Below are 20,431 nucleotides of genomic sequence, written 5' to 3'. Positions count from 1 at the left end.
AATACAAGGTGCTAATAACAGAGTAATACAAGGTGCTAATAACCGAGTAATACAAGGTGCAAATAACCGAGTAATACAAGGTGCAAATAACCGAGTAATACAAGGTGCTAATAACCGAGTAATACAAGGTGCAAATAACCGAGCAATACAAGGTGCAAATAACAGCGTAATAGAAGGTGCAAATAACGAGTAATACAAGGTGCAAATAACTGAGTAATACAAGGTGCTAATAACCGAGTAATACAAGGTGCTAATAACCGAGTAATACAAGGTGCAAATAACCGAGTAATACAAGGTGCTAATAACCGAGTAATACAAGGTGCTAATAACTGAGTAACACAAGGTGCAAATAACCGAGTAACACAAGGTGCAAATAACCGAGTAACACAAGGTGCAAATAACCGAGTAACACAAGGTGCTAATAACCGAGTAACACAAGGTGCTAATAACCGAGTCATACAAGGTGCTAATAACCGAGTGATACAAGGTGCTAATAACCGAGTGATACAAGGTGCTAATAACCGAGTAATACAAGGTGCTAATAACCGAGTAATACAGGGTGCTAATAACAGAGTCATTCAAGGTGCTAATAACCGAGTAATACAAGGTGCTAATAACCGAGTAATACAAGGTGCAAATAACCGTGTAATACAAGGTGCTAATAACCGAGTAATACAAGGTGCTAATAACAGAGTAATACAAGGTGCTAATAACCGAGTAATACAAGGTGCAAATAACCGAGTAATACAAGGTGCAAATAACCGAGTAATACAAGGTGCTAATAACAGAGTAATACAAGGTGCTAATAACCGAGTAACACAAGGTGCTAATAACCGAGTAACACAAGGTGCTAATAACCGAGTCATACAAGGTGCTAATAACCGAGTGATACAAGGTGCTAATAACCGAGTAATACAGGGTGCAAATAACCGAGTAACACAAGGTGCAAATAACCGAGTAACACAAGGTGCTAATAACCGAGTAACACAAGGTGCTAATAACCGAGTCATACAAGGTGCTAATAACCGAGTGATACAAGGTGCTAATAACCGAGTGATACAAGGTGCTAATAACCGAGTAATACAAGGTGCTAATAACCGAGTAACACAAGGCGCTAATAACCGAGTAACACAAGATGCAAATAACTGAGTAATATAAGGTACTAATAACCGAGTAATACAAGGTGCTAATAACCGAGTAATACAGGGTGCTAATAACAGAGTAATTCAAGGTGCTAATAACCGAGTAATACAAGGTGCTAATAACCGAGTAATACAAGGTGCAAATAACCGAGTAATACAAGGTGCAAATAACCGAGTAATACAAGGTGCTAATAACAGAGTAATACAAGGTGCTAATAACCGAGTAACACAAGGTGCTAACAACCGAGTAATAGAAGGTGCAAATAACGAGTAATACAAGGTGCTAATAACAGAGTAATACAAGGTGCTAATAACCGAGTAATACAAGGTGCAAATAACCGAGTAATACAAGGTGCTAATAACCGAGTAATACAAGGTGCTAATAACCGAGTAATACAAGGTGCAAATAACCGAGTAATACAAGGTGCTAATAACTGAGTAATACAAGGTGCTAATAACGAGTAATACAAGGTGCAAATAACCGAGTAATACAAGGTGCAAATAACCGAGTAATACAAGGTGCTAATAACCGAGTAATACAAGGTGCAAATAACCGAGCAATACAAGGTGCTAATAGCAGAGTAATACAAGGTGCTAATAACAGAGTAATATAAGGTACTAATAACCGAGTAATACAAGGTGCTAATAACAGAGTAATACAAGGTGCAAATAACGAGTAATACAAGGTGCTAATAACCGAGTAATACAAGGTGCTAATAACAGAGTAATACAAGGTGCTAATAACCGAGTAATACAAGGTGCAAATAACAGCGTAATAGAAGGTGCAAATAACGAGTAATACAAGGTGCAAATAACTGAGTAATACAAGGTGCTAATAACCGAGTAATACAAGGTGCTAATAACCGAGTAATACAAGGTGCAAATAACCGAGTAATACAAGGTGCTAATAACCGAGTAATACAAGGTGCTAATAACTGAGTAACACAAGGTGCAAATAACCGAGTAACACAAGGTGCAAATAACCGAGTAACACAACGTGCAAATAACCGAGTAACACAAGGTGCTAATAACCGAGTAACACAAGGTGCTAATAACCGAGTCATACAAGGTGCTAATAACCGAGTGATACAAGGTGCTAATAACCGAGTGATACAAGGTGCTAATAACCGAGTAATACAAGGTGCTAATAACCGAGTAATACAGGGTGCTAATAACAGAGTCATTCAAGGTGCTAATAACCGAGTAATACAAGGTGCTAATAACCGAGTAATACAAGGTGCAAATAACCGTGTAATACAAGGTGCTAATAACCGAGTAATACAAGGTGCTAATAACAGAGTAATACAAGGTGCTAATAACCGAGTAATACAAGGTGCAAATAACCGAGTAATACAAGGTGCTAATAACAGAGTAATACAAGGTGCTAATAACCGAGTAACACAAGGTGCTAATAACTGAGTAATACAAGGTGCAAATAACCGAGTAATACAAGGTGCAAATAACCGAGTAATACAAGGTGCAAATAACCGAGCAATACAAGGTGCAAATAACCGAGTAATACAAGGTGCAAATAACCGAGTAATACAAGGTGCAAATAACCGAGTAATAAAAGGTGCTAATAACCGAGTAATACAAGGTGCTAATAACCGAGTAATGCAAGGTGCTAATAACCGAGTAATGCAAGGTGCAAATAACCGAGTAATAGAAGGTGCAAATAACGAGTAATACAAGGTGCTAATAACAGAGTAATACAAGGTGCTAATAACCGAGTAATACAAGGTGCAAATAACCGAGTAATACAAGGTGCTAATAACCGAGTAATACAAGGTGCTAATAACCGAGTAATACAAGGTGCAAATAACCGAGTAATACAAGGTGCTAATAACTGAGTAATACAAGGTGCTAATAACGAGTAATACAAGGTGCAAATAACCGAGTAATACAAGGTGCAAATAACCGAGTAATACAAGGTGCTAATAACCGAGTAATACAAGGTGCAAATAACCGAGCAATACAAGGTGCTAATAGCAGAGTAATACAAGGTGCTAATAACAGAGTAATATAAGGTACTAATAACCGAGTAATACAAGGTGCTAATAACAGAGTAATACAAGGTGCAAATAACGAGTAATACAAGGTGCTAATAACCGAGTAATACAAGGTGCTAATAACAGAGTAATACAAGGTGCTAATAACCGAGTAATACAAGGTGCAAATAACTGCGTAATAGAAGGTGCAAATAACGAGTAATACAAGGTGCAAATAACTGAGTAATACAAGGTGCTAATAACCGAGTAATACAAGGTGCTAATAAACGAGTAATACAAGGTGCAAATAACCGAGTAATACAAGGTGTTAATAACCGAGTAATACAAGGTGCTAATAACTGAGTAACACAAGGTGCAAATAACCGAGTAACACAAGGTGCAAATAACCGAGTAACACAAGGTGCTAATAACCGAGTAACACAAGGTGCTAATAACCGAGTCATACAAGGTGCTAATAACCGAGTGATACAAGGTGCTAATAACCGAGTGATACAAGGTGCTAATAACCGAGTAATACAAGGTGCTAATAACCGAGTAACACAAGGCGCTAATAACTGAGTAACACAAGATGCAAATAACTGAGTAATATAAGGTACTAATAACCGAGTAATACAAGGTGCTAATAACCGAGTAATACAGGGTGCTAATAACAGAGTAATTCAAGGTGCTAATAACCGAGTAATACAAGGTGCTAATAACCGAGTAATACAAGGTGCAAATAACCGTGTAATACAAGGTGCTAATAACCGAGTAATACAAGGTGCTAATAACAGAGTAATACAAGGTGCTAATAACCGAGTAATACAAGGTGCAAATAACCGAGTAATCCAAGGTGCTAATAACGAGTATTACAAGGTGCAAATAACCGAGTAACACAAGGTGCAAATAACCGAGTAACACAAGGTGCTAATAACCGAGTAACACAAGGTGCTAATAACCGAGTAATACAAGGTGCTAATAACGAGTAATACAAGGTGCTAATAACGAGTAATACAAGGTGCAAATAACCGAGTAACACAAGGTGCAAATAACCGAGTAATACAAGGTGCTAATAACCGAGTAATACAAGGCGCTAATAACCGAGTAATACAAGGTGCAAATAACCGAGTAATACAAGGTGCTAATAACCGAGTAATACAAGGTGCTAATAACAGAGTGATACAAGGTGCTAATAACCGAGTGATACAAGGTGCTAATAACCGAGTAATACAAGGTGCAAATAACCGAGTAATACAAGGTGCTAATAACCGAGTAACACAAGGTGCTAATAACTGAGTAATACAAGATGCAAATAACAGAGTAACACAAGGTGCTAATAACTGAGTAATACCAGATGCAAATAACAGAGTAATATAAGGTACTAATAACCGAGTAATACAGGGTGCTAATAACCGAGTAATACAGGGTGCTAATAACCGAGTAATACAAGGTGCTAATAACCGAGTAATACAAGGTGCTAATAACCGAGTAATACAAGGTGCTAATAACCGAGTAATACAAGGTGCTAATAACCGAGTAATACAAGGTGCTAATAACCGAGTAATACAAGGTGCTAATAACCGAGTAATACAAGGTGCTAATAACCGAGTAATACAAGGTTCAAATAACCGAGCAATACAAGGTGCTAATAACCGAGTAATACAAGGTGCTAATAACCGAGTAATACAAGGTGCTAATAACCGAGCAATACAAGGTCCTAATAACAGAGCAATACAAGGTGCTAATAACCGAGTAATACAAGGTCCTAATAACAGAGCAATACAAGGTGCTAATAACCGAGTAATACAAGGTGCAAATAACCGAGCAATACAAGGTGCAAATAACCGAGTAATACAAGGTGCAAATAACCGAGTAACACAAGGTGCAAATAACCGAGTAATACAAGGTGCTAATAACGGAGTAATACAAGGTGCTAATAACCGAGTAATACAAGGTGCTAATAACCGAGTAATACAAGGTGCAAATAACCGAGTAATACAAGGTGCTAATAACAGAGTAATACAAGGTGCTAATAACAGAGTAATACAAGGTGCTAATAACAGAGTAATATAAGGTACTAATAACCGAGTAATACAAGGTGCAAATAACCGAGTAACACAAGGTGCTAATAACAGAGTAACACAAGGTGCTAATAACCGAGTAATACAGGGTGCAAATAACCGAGCAATACAAGGTGCTAATAACAGAGTAATACAGGGTGCAAATAACCGAGTAATACAAGGTGCTAATAACAGAGTAATACAAGGTGCTAATAACCGAGTAATACAGGGTGCAAATAACCGAGCAATACAAGGTGCTAATAACAGAGTAATACAGGGTGCAAATAACCGAGTAATACAAGGTGCTAATAACAGAGTAATACAAGGTGCTAATAACAGAGTAATACAAGGTGCTAATAACCGAGTAATACAAGGTGCTAATAACAGAGTAATACAAGGTGCTAATAACCGAGTAATACAAGGTGCTAATAACCGAGTAATACAAGGTGCAAATAACCGAGTAATACAAGGTGCTAATAACCGAGTAATACAAGGTGCTAATAACCGAGTAATACAAGGTGCAAATAACCGAGTAATACAAGGTGCTAATAACCGAGTAATACAAGGTGCTAATAACCGAGAAATACAAGGTGCAAATAACCGAGTAATACAAGGTGCTAATAACCGAGTAATACAAGGTTCTAATAACAGAGTAATACAAGGTGCTAATAACCGAGTAATACAAGGTGCAAATAACCGAGCAATACAAGGTGCTAATAGCAGAGTAATACAAGGTGCAAATAACGAGTAATACAAGGTGCTAATAACCGAGTAATACAAGGTGCTAATAACAGAGTAATACAAGGTGCTAATAACCGAGTAATACAAGGTGCTAATAACCGAGTAATACAAGGTGCAAATAACCGAGTAATACAAGGTGCAAATAACTGCGTAATAGAAGGTGCAAATAACGAGTAATACAAGGTGTTAATAACCGAGTAATACAAGGTGCAAATAACCGAGTAATACAAGGTGCAAATAACCGAGTAATACAAGGTGCTAATAACAGAGTAATACAAGGTGCAAATAACCGAGTAATACAAGGTGCTAATAACCGAGTAATACAAGGTGCTAATAACAGAGTAATACAAGGTGCTAATAACCGAGTAATACAAGGTGCTAATAACCGAGTAATACAAGGTGCTAATAACAGAGTAATACAAGGTGCAAATAACTGAGTAATACAAGGTGCTAATAACCGAGTAATACAAGGTGCGAATAACGAGTAATATAAGGTGCAAATAACAGAGTAATACAAGGTGCAAATAACCGAGTAATACAAGGTGCTAATAACCGAGTAATACAAGGTGCAAATAACCGAGTAATACAAGGTGCTAATAACGAGTAATACAAGGTGCTAATAACCGAGTAATACAAGGTGCTAATAACCGAGTAATACAAGGTGCTAATAACCGAGTAATACAAGGTGCTAATAACCGAGTAATACAAGGTGCAAATAACCGAGTAATACAAGGTGCTAATAACCGAGTAATACAAGGTGCTAATAACCGAGTAATACAAGGTGCAAATAACCGAGTAATACAAGGTGCTAATAACCGAGTAATACAAGGTGCTAATAACCGAGAAATACAAGGTGCAAATAACCGAGTAATACAAGGTGCTAATAACAGAGTAATACAAGGTGCTAATAACCGAGTAATACAAGGTGCAAATAACCGAGCAATACAAGGTGCTAATAGCAGAGTAATACAAGGTGCAAATAACGAGTAATACAAGGTGCTAATAACCGAGTAATACAAGGTGCTAATAACAGAGTAATACAAGGTGCTAATAACCGAGTAATACAAGGTGCAAATAACTGCGTAATAGAAGGTGCAAATAACGAGTAATACAAGGTGTTAATAACCGAGTAATACAAGGTGCAAATAACCGAGTAATACAAGGTGCAAATAACCGAGTAATACAAGGTGCTAATAACAGAGTAATACAAGGTGCAAATAACCGAGTAATACAAGGTGCTAATAACCGAGTAATACAAGGTGCTAATAACAGAGTAATACAAGGTGCTAATAACCGAGAAATACAAGGTGCTAATAACCGAGTAATACAAGGTGCTAATAACAGAGTAATACAAGGTGCTAATAACCGAGTAATACAAGGTGCGAATAACGAGTAATATAAGGTGCAAATAACAGAGTAATACAAGGTGCAAATAACCGAGTAATACAAGGTGCTAATAACCGAGTAATACAAGGTGCTAATAACCGAGTAATACAAGGTGCAAATAACCGAGCAATACAAGGTGCTAATAACCGAGTAATACAAGGTGCTAATAACCGAGTAATACAAGGTGCTAATAACCGAGTAATACAAGGTGCAAATAACAGAGTAACACAAGGTCCTAATAACCGAGTAATACAAGGTGCTAATAACCGAGTAATACAAGGTGCAAATAACCGAGCAATACAAGGTGCTAATAACCGAGTAATACAAGGTGCTAATAACAGAGTAATACAAGGTGCTAATAACCGAGTAATACAAGGTGCTAATAACCGAGTAATACAAGGTGCAAATAACCGAGCAATACAAGGTGCTAATAACAGAGTAATACAAGGTGCTAATAACAGAGTAATACAAGGTGCTAATAACCGAGTAATACAAGGTGAAAATAACCGAGCAATACAAGGTCCTAATAACCGAGTAATACAAGGTGCTAATAACCGAGTAATACAAGGTGCAAATAACCGAGTAATACAAGGTGCTAATAACCGAGTAATACAAGGTGCAAATAACCGAGTAATACAAGGTGCTAATAACTGAGTAATACAAGGTGCTAATAACCGAGTAATACAAGGTGCTAATAACCGAGTAATACAAGGTGCAAATAACCGAGCAATACAAGGTGCTAATAGCAGAGTAATACAAGGTGCAAATAACGAGTAATACAAGGTGCTAATAACCGAGTAATACAAGGTGCTAATAACAGAGTAATACAAGGTGCTAATAACCGAGTAATACAAGGTGCAAATAACCGAGTAACAGAAGGTGCAAATAACGAGTAATACAAGGTGCTAATAACCGAGTAATACAGGGTGCAAATAACCGAGTAATACAAGGTGCAAATAACTGAGTAATACAAGGTGCTAATAACCGAGTAATACAAGGTGCAAATAACCGAGTAATACAAGGTGCAAATAACCGAGTAATACAAGGTGCACATAACAGAGTAACACAAGGTGCTAATAACCGAGTAATACAAGGTGCTAATAACCGAGTAATACAAGGTGCAAATAACCGAGCAATACAAGGTCCTAATAACAGAGTAATACAAGGTGCTAATAACCGAGTAATACAAGGTGCTAATAACCGAGTAATACAAGGTGCAAATAACCGAGTAATACAAGGTGCAAATAACCGAGCAATACAAGGTCCTAATAACAGAGTAATACAAGGTGCTAATAACCGAGTAATACAAGGTGCAAATAACCGAGCAATACAAGGTGCAAATAACCGAGCAATACAAGGTGCAAATAACCGAGTAATAGAAGGTGCAAATAACCGAGTAATACAAGGTGCAAATAACCGAGCAATACAAGGTCCTAATAACCGAGTAATACAAGGTGCTAATAACCGAGTAATACAAGGTGCTAATAACCGAGTAATACAAGGTGCTAATAACCGAGTAATACAAGGTGCAAATAACCGAGTAATACAAGGTGCTAATAGCAGAGTAATACAAGGTGCAAATAACGAGTAATACAAGGTGCTAATAACCGAGTAATACAGGGTGCTAATAACCGAGTAATACAAGGTGCAAATAACCGAGTAATACAAGGTGCTAATAACTGAGTAATACAAGGTGCAAATAACCGAGTAATACAAGGTGCTAATAACCGAGTAATACAAGGTGCTTATAACCGAGTAATACAAGGTGCTAATAACCGAGTAATACAAGGTACTAATAATCGAGTAATACGAGGTGCTAATAACCGAGTAATACGAGGTGCAAATAACCGAGTAACACGAGGTGCTAATAACCGAGTAATACAAGGTGCTAATAACCGAGTAATACAAGGTGCTAATAACGAGTAATACAAGGTGCAAATAACCGAGTAACACAAGGTGCAAATAACCGAGTAACACATGGTGCTAATAACAAGTAATACAAGGTGCAAATAACCGAGTAATACAAGGTGCTAATAACCGAGTAATACAAGGTGCTAATAACAGAGTAATACAAGGTGCTAATAACCGAGTAATACAAGGTGCTAATAACCGAGTAATACAAGGTGCAAATAACCGAGTAATACAAGGTGCAAATAACCGAGCAATACAAGGTGCTAATAACCGAGCAATACAAGGTGCTAATAACCGAGTAATACAAGGTGCAAATAACCGAGCAATACAAGGTGCAAATAACCGAGTAACACAAGGTGCTAATAACCGAGTAATACAAGGTGCTAATAACCGAGTAATACAAGGTGCTAATAACGAGTAATACAAGGTGCAAATAACCGAGTAACACAAGGTGCAAATAACCGAGTAACACATGGTGCTAATAACAAGTAATACAAGGTGCAAATAACCGAGTAATACAAGGTGCTAATAACCGAGTAATACAAGGTGCTAATAACAGAGTAATACAAGGTGCTAATAACCGAGTAATACAAGGTGCTAATAACCGAGTAATACAAGGTGCAAATAACCGAGCAATACAAGGTGCTAATAACCGAGCAATACAAGGTCCTAATAACAGAGTAATACAAGGTGCTAATAACCGAGTAATACAAGGTGCAAATAACCGAGCAATACAAGGTGCAAATAACCGAGTAATACAAGGTGCAAATAACCGAGTAACACAAGGTGCAAATAACCGAGTAACACAAGGTGCAAATAACCGAGCAATACAAGGTCCTAATAACCGAGTAATACAAGGTGCTAATAACCGAGTAATACAAGGTGCTAATAACCGAGTAATACAAGGTGCTAATAACCGAGTAATACAAGGTGCAAATAACCGAGTAATACAAGGTGCTAATAGCAGAGTAATACAAGGTGCAAATAACGAGTAATACAAGGTGCTAATAACCGAGTAATACAGGGTGCTAATAACCGAGTAATACAAGGTGCAAATAACCGAGTAATACAAGGTGCTAATAACTGAGTAATACAAGGTGCAAATAACCGTGTAATACAAGGTGCTTATAACCGAGTAATACAAGGTGCTAATAACCGAGTAATACAAGGTACTAATAATCGAGTAATACGAGGTGCTAATAACCGAGTAATACAAGGTGCAAATAAACGAGTAACACAAGGTGCTAATAACCGAGTAATACAAGGTGCTAATAACCGAGTAATACAAGGTGCTAATAACGAGTAATACAAGGTGCAAATAACCGAGTAACACAAGGTGCAAATAACCGAGTAACACATGGTGCTAATAACAAGTAATACAAGGTGCAAATAACCGAGTAATACAAGGTGCTAATAACCGAGTAATACAAGGTGCTAATAACCGAGTAATACAAGGTGCTAATAACCGAGTAATACAAGGTGCTAATAACCGAGTAATACAAGGTGCTAATAACCGAGTAATACAAGGTGCAAATAACCGAGCAATACAAGGTGCTAATAACCGAGCAATACAAGGTCCTAATAACAGAGTAATACAAGGTGCTAATAACCGAGTAATACAAGGTGCAAATAACCGAGCAATACAAGGTGCAAATAACCGAGTAACACAAGGTGCTAATAACCGAGTAATACAAGGTGCTAATAACCGAGTAATACAAGGTGCTAATAACGAGTAATACAAGGTGCAAATAACCGAGTAACACAAGGTGCAAATAACCGAGTAACACATGGTGCTAATAACAAGTAATACAAGGTGCAAATAACCGAGTAATACAAGGTGCTAATAACCGAGTAATACAAGGTGCTAATAACAGAGTAATACAAGGTGCTAATAACCGAGTAATACAAGGTGCTAATAACCGAGTAATACAAGGTGCAAATAACCGAGCAATACAAGGTGCTAATAACCGAGCAATACAAGGTCCTAATAACAGAGTAATACAAGGTGCTAATAACCGAGTAATACAAGGTGCAAATAACCGAGCAATACAAGGTGCAAATAACCGAGTAATACAAGGTGCAAATAACCGAGTAACACAAGGTGCAAATAACCGAGTAACACAAGGTGCAAATAACCGAGTAACACAAGGTGCTAATAACCGAGTAATACAAGGTGCTAATAACCGAGTTATACAAGGTGCTAATAACCGAGTAATACAAGGTGCAAATAACCGAGTAATACAAGGTGCAAATAACCGAGTAATACAAGGTGCTAATAACCGAGTAATACAAGGTGCTAATAACCGAGTAATACAAGCTACTAATAACCGAGTAATACAAGGTGCTAATAACCGAGTAATACAAGGTGCTAATAACCGAGTAATACAAGGTGCTAATAACCGAGTAATACAAGGTGCAAATAACCGAGTTATACAAGGTGCAAATAACCGAGTAATACAAGGTGCTAATAACCGAGTAATACAAGGTGCTAATAACCGAGTAATACAAGCTACTAATAACCGAGTAATACAAGGTGCTAATAACCGAGTAATACAAGGTGCAAATAACCGAGTAACACAAGGTGCTAATAACCGAGTAACACAAGGTGCTAATAACCGAGTAACACAAGGTGCTAATAACCGAGTAATACAAGGTGCTAATAACAGAGTAATACAAGGTGCAAATAACCGAGTAATACAAGGTGCAAATAACCGAGTAACACAAGGTGCAAATAACCGAGTAACACAAGGTGCTAATAACCGAGTAATACAAGGTGCAAATAACCGAGCAATACAAGGTGCTAATAACCGAGCAATACAAGGTCCTAATAACAGAGTAATACAAGGTGCTAATAACCGAGTAATACAAGGTGCAAATAACCGAGCAATACAAGGTGCAAATAACCGAGTAATACAAGGTGCAAATAACCGAGTAACACAAGGTGCAAATAACCGAGTAACACAAGGTGCAAATAACCGAGTAATACAAGGTGCTAATAACCGAGTAATACAAGGTGCTAATAACCGAGTAATACAAGGTGCTAATAACCGAGTAATACAAGGTGCAAATAACCGAGTAATACAAGGTGCAAATAACCGAGTAATACAAGGTGCTAATAACCGAGTAATACAAGGTGCTAATAACCGAGTAATACAAGGTGCTAATAACAGAGTAATACAAGGTGCAAATAACCGAGCAATACAAGGTGCTAATAACAGAGCAATACAAGGTGCTAATAACCGAGTAATACAAGGTGCTAATAACCGAGTAATACAAGCTACTAATAACCGAGTAATACAAGGTGCTAATAACCGAGTAACACAAGGTGCTAATAACCGAGTAATACAAGGTGCTAATAACCGAGTAATACAAGGTGCTAATAACCGAGTAATACAAGGTGCTAATAACCGAGTAATACAAGGTGCAAATAACCTAGTAATACAAGGTGCAAATAACCGAGTAATACAAGGTGCTAATAACCGAGTAATACAAGGTGCAAATAACCGAGTAATACAAGGTGCTAATAACCGAGTAATAAAAGGTGCTAATAACCGAGTAATACAAGGTGCTAATAACCGAATAATACAAGGTGCTAATAACCGAGTAATAAAAGGTGCTAATAACCGAGTATTACAAGGTGCTAATAACCGAGTAATACAAGGTGCAAATAACCGAATAATACAAGGTGCAAATAACCGAATAATACAAGGTGCTAATAACCGAGTAATAAAAGGTGCTAATAACCGAGTAATACAAGGTGCTAATAACCGAGTAATACAAGGTGCAAATAACGAGTAATACAAGGTCCTAATAACCGAGTAATACAAGGTGCTAATAACCGAGTAATACAAGGTGCAAATAACCGAGTAACAGAAGGTGCAAATAACGAGTAATACAGGGTGCAAATAACCGAGTAATACAAGGTGCTAATAACCGAGTAATACAAGGTGCTAATAACCGAGTAATACAAGGTGCTAATAACCGAGTAATACAAGGTGCAAATAACCGAGCAATACAAGGTCCTAATAACAGAGTAATACAAGGTGCTAATAACCGAGTAATACAAGGTGCTAATAACCGAGTAATACAAGGTGCAAATAACCGAGTAATACAAGGTGCAAATAACCGAGCAATACAAGGTCCTAATAACAGAGTAATACAAGGTGCTAATAACCGAGTAATACAAGGTGCAAATAACCGAGTAATACAAGGTGCTAATAACCGAGTAATACAAGGTGCAAATAACCGAGTAACACAAGGTGCTAATAACCGAGTAACACAAGGTGCTAATAACTGAGTAATACAAGGTGCTAATAACCGAGTAATACAAGGTGCTTATAACCGAGTAATACAAGGTGCTAATAACCGAGTAATACAAGGTGCAAATAACCGAGTAACACAAGGTGCTAATAACCGAGTAATACAAGGTGCTAATAACCGAGTAATACAAGGTGCTAATAACCGAGTAATACAAGGTGCTAATAACGAGTAATACAAGGTGCAAATAACCGAGTAACACATGGTGCTAATAACAAGTAATACAAGGTGCAAATAACCGAGTAATACAAGGTGCTAATAACCGAGTAATACAAGGTGCTAATAACAGAGTAATACAAGGTGCTAATAACCGAGTAATACAAGGTGCTAATAACCGAGTAATACAAGGTGCTAATAACCGAGTAATACAAGGTGCTAATAACCGAGTAATACAAGGTGCTAATAACCGAGCAATACAAGGTGCTAATAACCGAGTAATACAAGGTGCTAATAACCGAGTAATACAAGGTGCAAATAACCGAGTAATACAAGGTGCTAATAACCGAGTAATACAAGGTGCAAATAACCGAGTAATACAAGGTGCTAATAACTGAGTAATACAAGGTGCTAATAATCGAGTAATACAAGGTGCTTATAACCGAGTAATACAAGGTGCTAATAACCGAGTAATACAAGGTACTAATAATCGAGTAATACGAGGTGCTAATAACCGAGTAATACAAGGTGCAAATAACCGAGTAACACAAGGTGCTAATAACCGAGTAATACAAGGTGCTAATAACCGAGTAATACAAGGTGCTAATAACCGAGTAATACAAGGTGCTAATAACGAGTAATACAAGGTGCAAATAACCGAGTAACACAAGGTGCAAATAACCGAGTAACACATGGTGCTAATAACAAGTAATACAAGGTGCAAATAACCGAGTAATACAAGGTGCTAATAACCGAGTAATACAAGGTGCTAATAACAGAGTAATACAAGGTGCTAATAACCGAGTAATACAAGGTGCTAATAACCGAGTAATACAAGGTGCAAATAACCGAGCAATACAAGGTGCTAATAACCGAGCAATACAAGGTGCTAATAACCGAGTAATACAAGGTGCAAATAACCGAGCAATACAAGGTGCAAATAACCGAGTAATACAAGGTGCAAATAACCGAGTAACACAAGGTGCAAATAACCGAGTAACACAAGGTGCAAATAACCGAGTAACACAAGGTGCTAATAACCGAGTAATACAAGGTGCTAATAACCGAGTAATACAAGGTGCAAATAACCGAGCAATACAAGGTCCTAATAACAGAGTAATACAAGGTGCTAATAACCGAGTAATACAAGGTGCAAATAACCGAGCAATACAAGGTGCAAATAACCGAGCAATACAAGGTGCAAATAACCGAGTAATACAAGGTGCAAATAACCGAGTAATACAAGGTGCAAATAACCGAGCAATACAAGGTCCTAATAACCGAGTAATACAAGGTGCTAATAACCGAGTAATACAAGGTGCTAATAACCGAGTAATACAAGGTGCAAATAACCGAGTAATACAAGGTGCTAATAACCGAGTAATACAAGGTGCAAATAACCGAGTAATACAAGGTGCTAATAACCGAGTAATACAAGGTGCTAATAACCGAGTAATACAAGGTGCTAATAACCGAGTAATACAAGGTGCTTATAACCGAGTAATACAAGGTGCTAATAACCGAGAAATACAAGGTACTAATAACCGAATAATACAAGGTGCAAATAACCGAATAATACAAGTTGCTAATAACCGAGTAATACAAGGTGCAAATAACCGAGTAATACAAGGTGCTAATAACTGAGTAATACAAGGTGCTAATAACAGAGTAATACAAGGTGCTAATAACCGAGTAATAAAAGGTGCTAATAACCGAGTAATATAAGGTGCTAAGGGCATGACCAGATGTGGCGGAATTGCTCTGGAAATCCGCAGCGGACCCGTTTCTCCATTGCCTTCCTCTTCTTTTTAGTAGGGTTCGTTTGCACGTTGCGGACAATTCCGCTGCGGAGCATAGGCTGCGGTGTGGAATTTGATGTCCGCAGCATACTCTGGCTGTTGCGGACGTGTAGCGGACTGGTTGCGGACTCATTGCGGAATTTCTCCTTTGACTTCAATGGAGATTCTAAATTCCGCAATGAAGTCTGCAGATGTCATGTACATGTTATATGTGCTGCGGAGCGTATTGGTTTTACTAACATGACATTTCTTCATTCTGGCTGGACCTATGTATTTCTAGGTCTACAGCCAGACTGAGGAAGTCAATGGGGCTCCCGTAATTACGGGTGACTACGTGTGTGCAACCATAATTACGGGAGCGTTGCTAGGCGACGTCCGTAAATAGTCACTGTCCAGGGTGCTGAAAGAGTTAAGCGATCGGCAGTAACTGTTTCAGCACCCTGGCCAGTGACTACCGATCACAATATACATCAACCAGTAAAAAAAATAGAAGTTCATACTTACCGAGAACTCCCTGCTTCTTCCTCCAGTCCGGCCTCCCGGGATGACGTTTCAGTCCAAGTGACGGCTGCAGCCAATCACAGGCCAATCACAGGCTGCAGCCAATCACAGGCCAATCACAGGCTGCAGCCAATCACAGGCCAATCACAGGCTGCAGCCAATCACAGGCCAATCACAGGCTGCAGCGGTCACATGGACTGCCGCGTCATCCAGGGAGGTCGGGCTGGATGGCGAAAGAGGGACGCGTCACCAAGTTAATGGCCGGTAAGTATGAAATTCCTTTACTTTCACTAGGGAAAGTGCTGTCCCTTCTCTCTATCCTGCACTGATAGAGAGAAGGGAAGTACTTTCCCCTCAATACGCAACGGCCAGTCCGCATCAATTTAATGCTCATTTTAGGCAGAGCCGCAACAGAATCTGCAACGCAGATTCTGTGCGGCATTGATGTGGACAGTGTATGCAGAACTCAGCCACGTCTGGTCATGCCCTAATAACCGAGTAATACAAGGTGCAAATAACTGGCCCATGCAGAGCACAAGTAACAGAACAACACAAGGTGTACATAACGGGGCCCATGCAGAGGGCAAGCAATAGCGCAATACGAGGTGCAAAAAACTGCACAGTGAAAATTAGGGCTATAAACATAGCAGGCCTACAAAACGGCATGCAAATTAGTAGTAGTATGCAAACCGGCAGCAAAAAATGCATGTGCGGCTAACTGAACCTCTGCCTCGGGTGTAGGAAGGTCTAGTTACTGCGCTGGAGCAAACTATAGGAGATGTATATGGCATCACCCTACACACGTCACACAGCTACCACCACCGCACAATATACCCAGCTATGGCCCATGGATATGTTCATGCGCTGAACTACGACCGAGAAACCCACTGCACAGGGGTGCCAGGTAAGCATTTAGAAATGATGGGGCTGGTAGTCCTTTCCTGCTGCACCGTTGTGGCCTTCACTCTGGCTCTGGTCATACATGGAGTCTTCAGTAGTAGGGTTGCCCAAGGAAGCGGAATGAGCGAGACTGGGGGCTAAATGTCGTTATTGACCCAGCAAAATTGGGAAAGATGGCTGCATGATATAATCATTGTACTATTAAGGGGGCTATCTAACTCAATTCAACAGTGAAGATTTATCTGTCATTCAGGATCTCCGGAAAGTTGGGTGACGATTCCTACATGCTTAGTAATGGCATTGAACATTGATATACCCCACACAAGGGGACTGATAATTTCCTATAAGACCTCCCTGTCCTGTGCACTCTCACAGCCGCATGATTTCTTGTTGCCTGGATCATATATCAAGTTCCACGACGGGAAGTTATTTTCCATGTAGGGGAGATGTAGCGGCATTGTGCTGTGTAATCCCGGAGCGCTACGCATTTCACCTACATCTTGAGACGCACATGGACAGGAAATCCTGACTTCCTTGTGTCTGTGCAGAGGCTTCTTCTGGCAGCGGCGGTTTCCTCCTCTTGCAATACGGAAGATCTTGGAGTCTATATTGTGTATCCGGCCAATCTCTCCTCTCTGAGAAAGGCTTCATGTCTTTACTTTTGGCAAACAAATTATGGGAGTTTTGGAATTAAGTTCACATAGAGCAGGAGCATGATATGTGGCCCTGGACAAAACAATTGTGGGCAACTTTCCTATTTCTTGGAAAGAGATAGAGAATAGTTTAAAAAAAAAAATCTGCCTAATAACAACCATATTGTGCACCAATAATCACGCCATAAAGTATCCAAATAATAGCACCATACAGCATCCAAATAATAGCACTATACAGTATCCAAATAATAGTGCCATACAGCATCCAAATAATAGTGCCATACAGCATCCAAATAATAGTGCTGTACAGTATTCACATAATAGCACCATACAGCATCCAAATAATAGTGCCATACAGCATCCAAATAATAGTGCCATACAGCATCCAAATAATAGTGCCATACAGCATCCAAATAATAGCACTATACAGTATCCAAATAATAGTGCCATACAGCATCCAAATAATAGTGCCATACAGTATTCACATAATAGTGTCCTACAGCATCCAAATAATAGTGCCATACAGCATCCAAATAATAGTGCCATACAGTATTCACATAATAGTGTCCTACAGCATCCAAATAATAGTGCCATACAGCATCCAAATAATAGTGCCATACAGCATCCAAATAATAGTGCCATACAGTATTCACATAATAGTGCCATACAGCATCCAAATAATAGTGGCATACAGTATTCACATAATAGTGCCATACAGCATCCAAATAATAGTGCCATACAGAATCCAAATAATAGCACCATACAGCATCCAAATAATAGTGCCATACAGTATTCACATAATAGTGCCATACAGCATTCAAATAATAGTGCCTTACAGCATCCAAATAATAGTGCCATACAGCATCCAAATAACAGAGCGGTACAGTATGCACATAATAGTGCCATATAGTATCCTAATAATAGTACCATACAGTATTCACATAATAGTGCCATACAGCATCCAAATAATAGTGGCATACAGAATCCAAATAATAGCACCATACAGCATCCAAATAATAGTGCCATACAGTATTCACATAATAGTGCCATACAGCATTCAAATAATAGTGCCATACAGCATCCAAATAATAGTGCCATACAGCATCCAAATAATAGTGCCATACAGCATCCAAATAACAGAGCGGTACAGTATGCACATAATAGTGCCATATAGTATCCTAATAATAGTGCCATAGACTATACAAATAATATTGCCGTACAGTATCCAAATAATATTGCTATACAGAGGCCTAAATGAGCAGCAATACAATATTATGGTTGCGTTCTGCTGATTGGCACCGTCCCCGCTGTATGCAATGTGCCTCTTTAGGAACTATATGAGGGTGTCTAGGCCTTTTGTTCTTGGCACCCCTGAATCTGAATGCCCAATTTAGGGTGTGAGCATGAGTAGTGGAGACTCATAAGTCATGTAGGTCCAGGGGTAATTGCGCCATCCCCATCCCCTATTATCCAGCTTTGTTTCCATATTGTGGCTCCGATTTAGGGAACTGCTTTCTATGTATCGGGGACATGGTTGTTCCCGTTTTGCCCATTGGCACAGTAGGGCGTTTGCTTTCCTTTCAGGGGATATGCCCCGGGGTCTGTTTCATGCCTAGAATTTCATGGTAATTTCTTCCTTGATTTAGGTTTTCTGCTGGTGTGGGCACAGAATGACACCATAGAATTTACTACGATCACTGAGGACCAGAAAAGCCCAATGTCACCCGCAGGGTTCCATATAGTGACTGGAGGGAACGTTTCTATACAGCTGGCTCCCTGGCACAGCACCAGCATCATGCCAGCTGTCACCACTCCCACACAAGATACTACAGTAACTATGGACAGCACCTCGACCAGCATGAATGGTGCCACAGTTCCATTTCCGACGTCTGCAACAAACAGAAACACAAGTGGCGCTGGCACAGCCACAACAACAAGTACCAAGTGGTCATCTGCTATGACCCACATGTCTGGCACTAGTCCAGGAACTAGAGTCAATGACAAGAGCATGCCAAGGTCAATAAAGAGATCCAGAGCCGTCACTAACTCTTCAGGTGAGACCTGTTTCATGTATATTTAATCACTAGGGGGCAGTAGTGGCAATAAATGGAGCTCTAATAATTAACATTAAAACAACATATGCTAATGCTTTTTAGGATGACTGGGGAAACTGGAAAACACTAAGAAATGGAAAAGTAAATGTACAGATGTAGCGCCATGATGTGTTACATAGGACTGCATATAACGTCTACTACATTATCTGTACTCAGAGAGTTATCACTGTGTTATCTGTGGTGTTACATAGGACTGCAGGTAACACTACTACATTATCTGTACTCAGAGAGTTATCACTGTGTTATCTGTGGTGTTACATAGGACTGCAGGTAACATCTACTACATTATCTGTACTCAGAGAGTTATCACTGTGTTATCTGTGCTGTTACATAGGACTGCAGGTAACACTACTATAGTATCTGCACTCAGTGAGTTATCACTGTGTTATCTGTGGTGTTACATAGGACTGCAGGTAACACTACTACATTATCTGTACTCAGAGAGTTATCACTGTGTTATCTGTGGTGTTACATAGGACTGCAGGTAACATCTACTACATTATCTGTACTCAGAGAGTTATCACTGTGTTATCTGTGCTGTTACATAGGACTGCAGGTAACACTACTATAGTATCTGCACTCAGTGAGTTATCACTGTGTTATCTGTGGTGTTACATAGGACTGCAGGTAACATCTACTACATTATCTGTACTCAGAGAGTTATCACTGTGTTATCTGTGGTGTTACATAGGACTGCAGGTAACATCTACAAAATTATTTGTTCTCAGAGAGTTATCAATGTGTTATCTGTGGTGTTAAATAG

General features: G+C 39.1%; 1 protein-coding gene across 1 annotated transcript in view; it reads left to right on the top strand.

Moving 5' to 3' along the window:
- LOC142652299 (uncharacterized) overlaps positions 1 to 20,431 on the top strand; it is a 54,859-nt gene that overhangs the window by 25,015 nt on the left and 9,413 nt on the right. Inside the window, exon 3 of the mRNA XM_075827948.1 lies at positions 19,201 to 19,608. Within this exon, the coding sequence (XP_075684063.1) occupies positions 19,201 to 19,608 (408 nt within the window). The remainder of the gene's footprint in view (positions 1 to 19,200; positions 19,609 to 20,431) is intronic.

This window comes from Rhinoderma darwinii, chromosome 5, assembly GCF_050947455.1.
Source record: "Rhinoderma darwinii isolate aRhiDar2 chromosome 5, aRhiDar2.hap1, whole genome shotgun sequence".
Classification (NCBI taxonomy): domain Eukaryota; kingdom Metazoa; phylum Chordata; class Amphibia; order Anura; family Rhinodermatidae; genus Rhinoderma; species Rhinoderma darwinii.
Note: the sequence above shows the minus strand (reverse complement) of the source record. Positions and strands in the feature narration are given on the sequence as shown.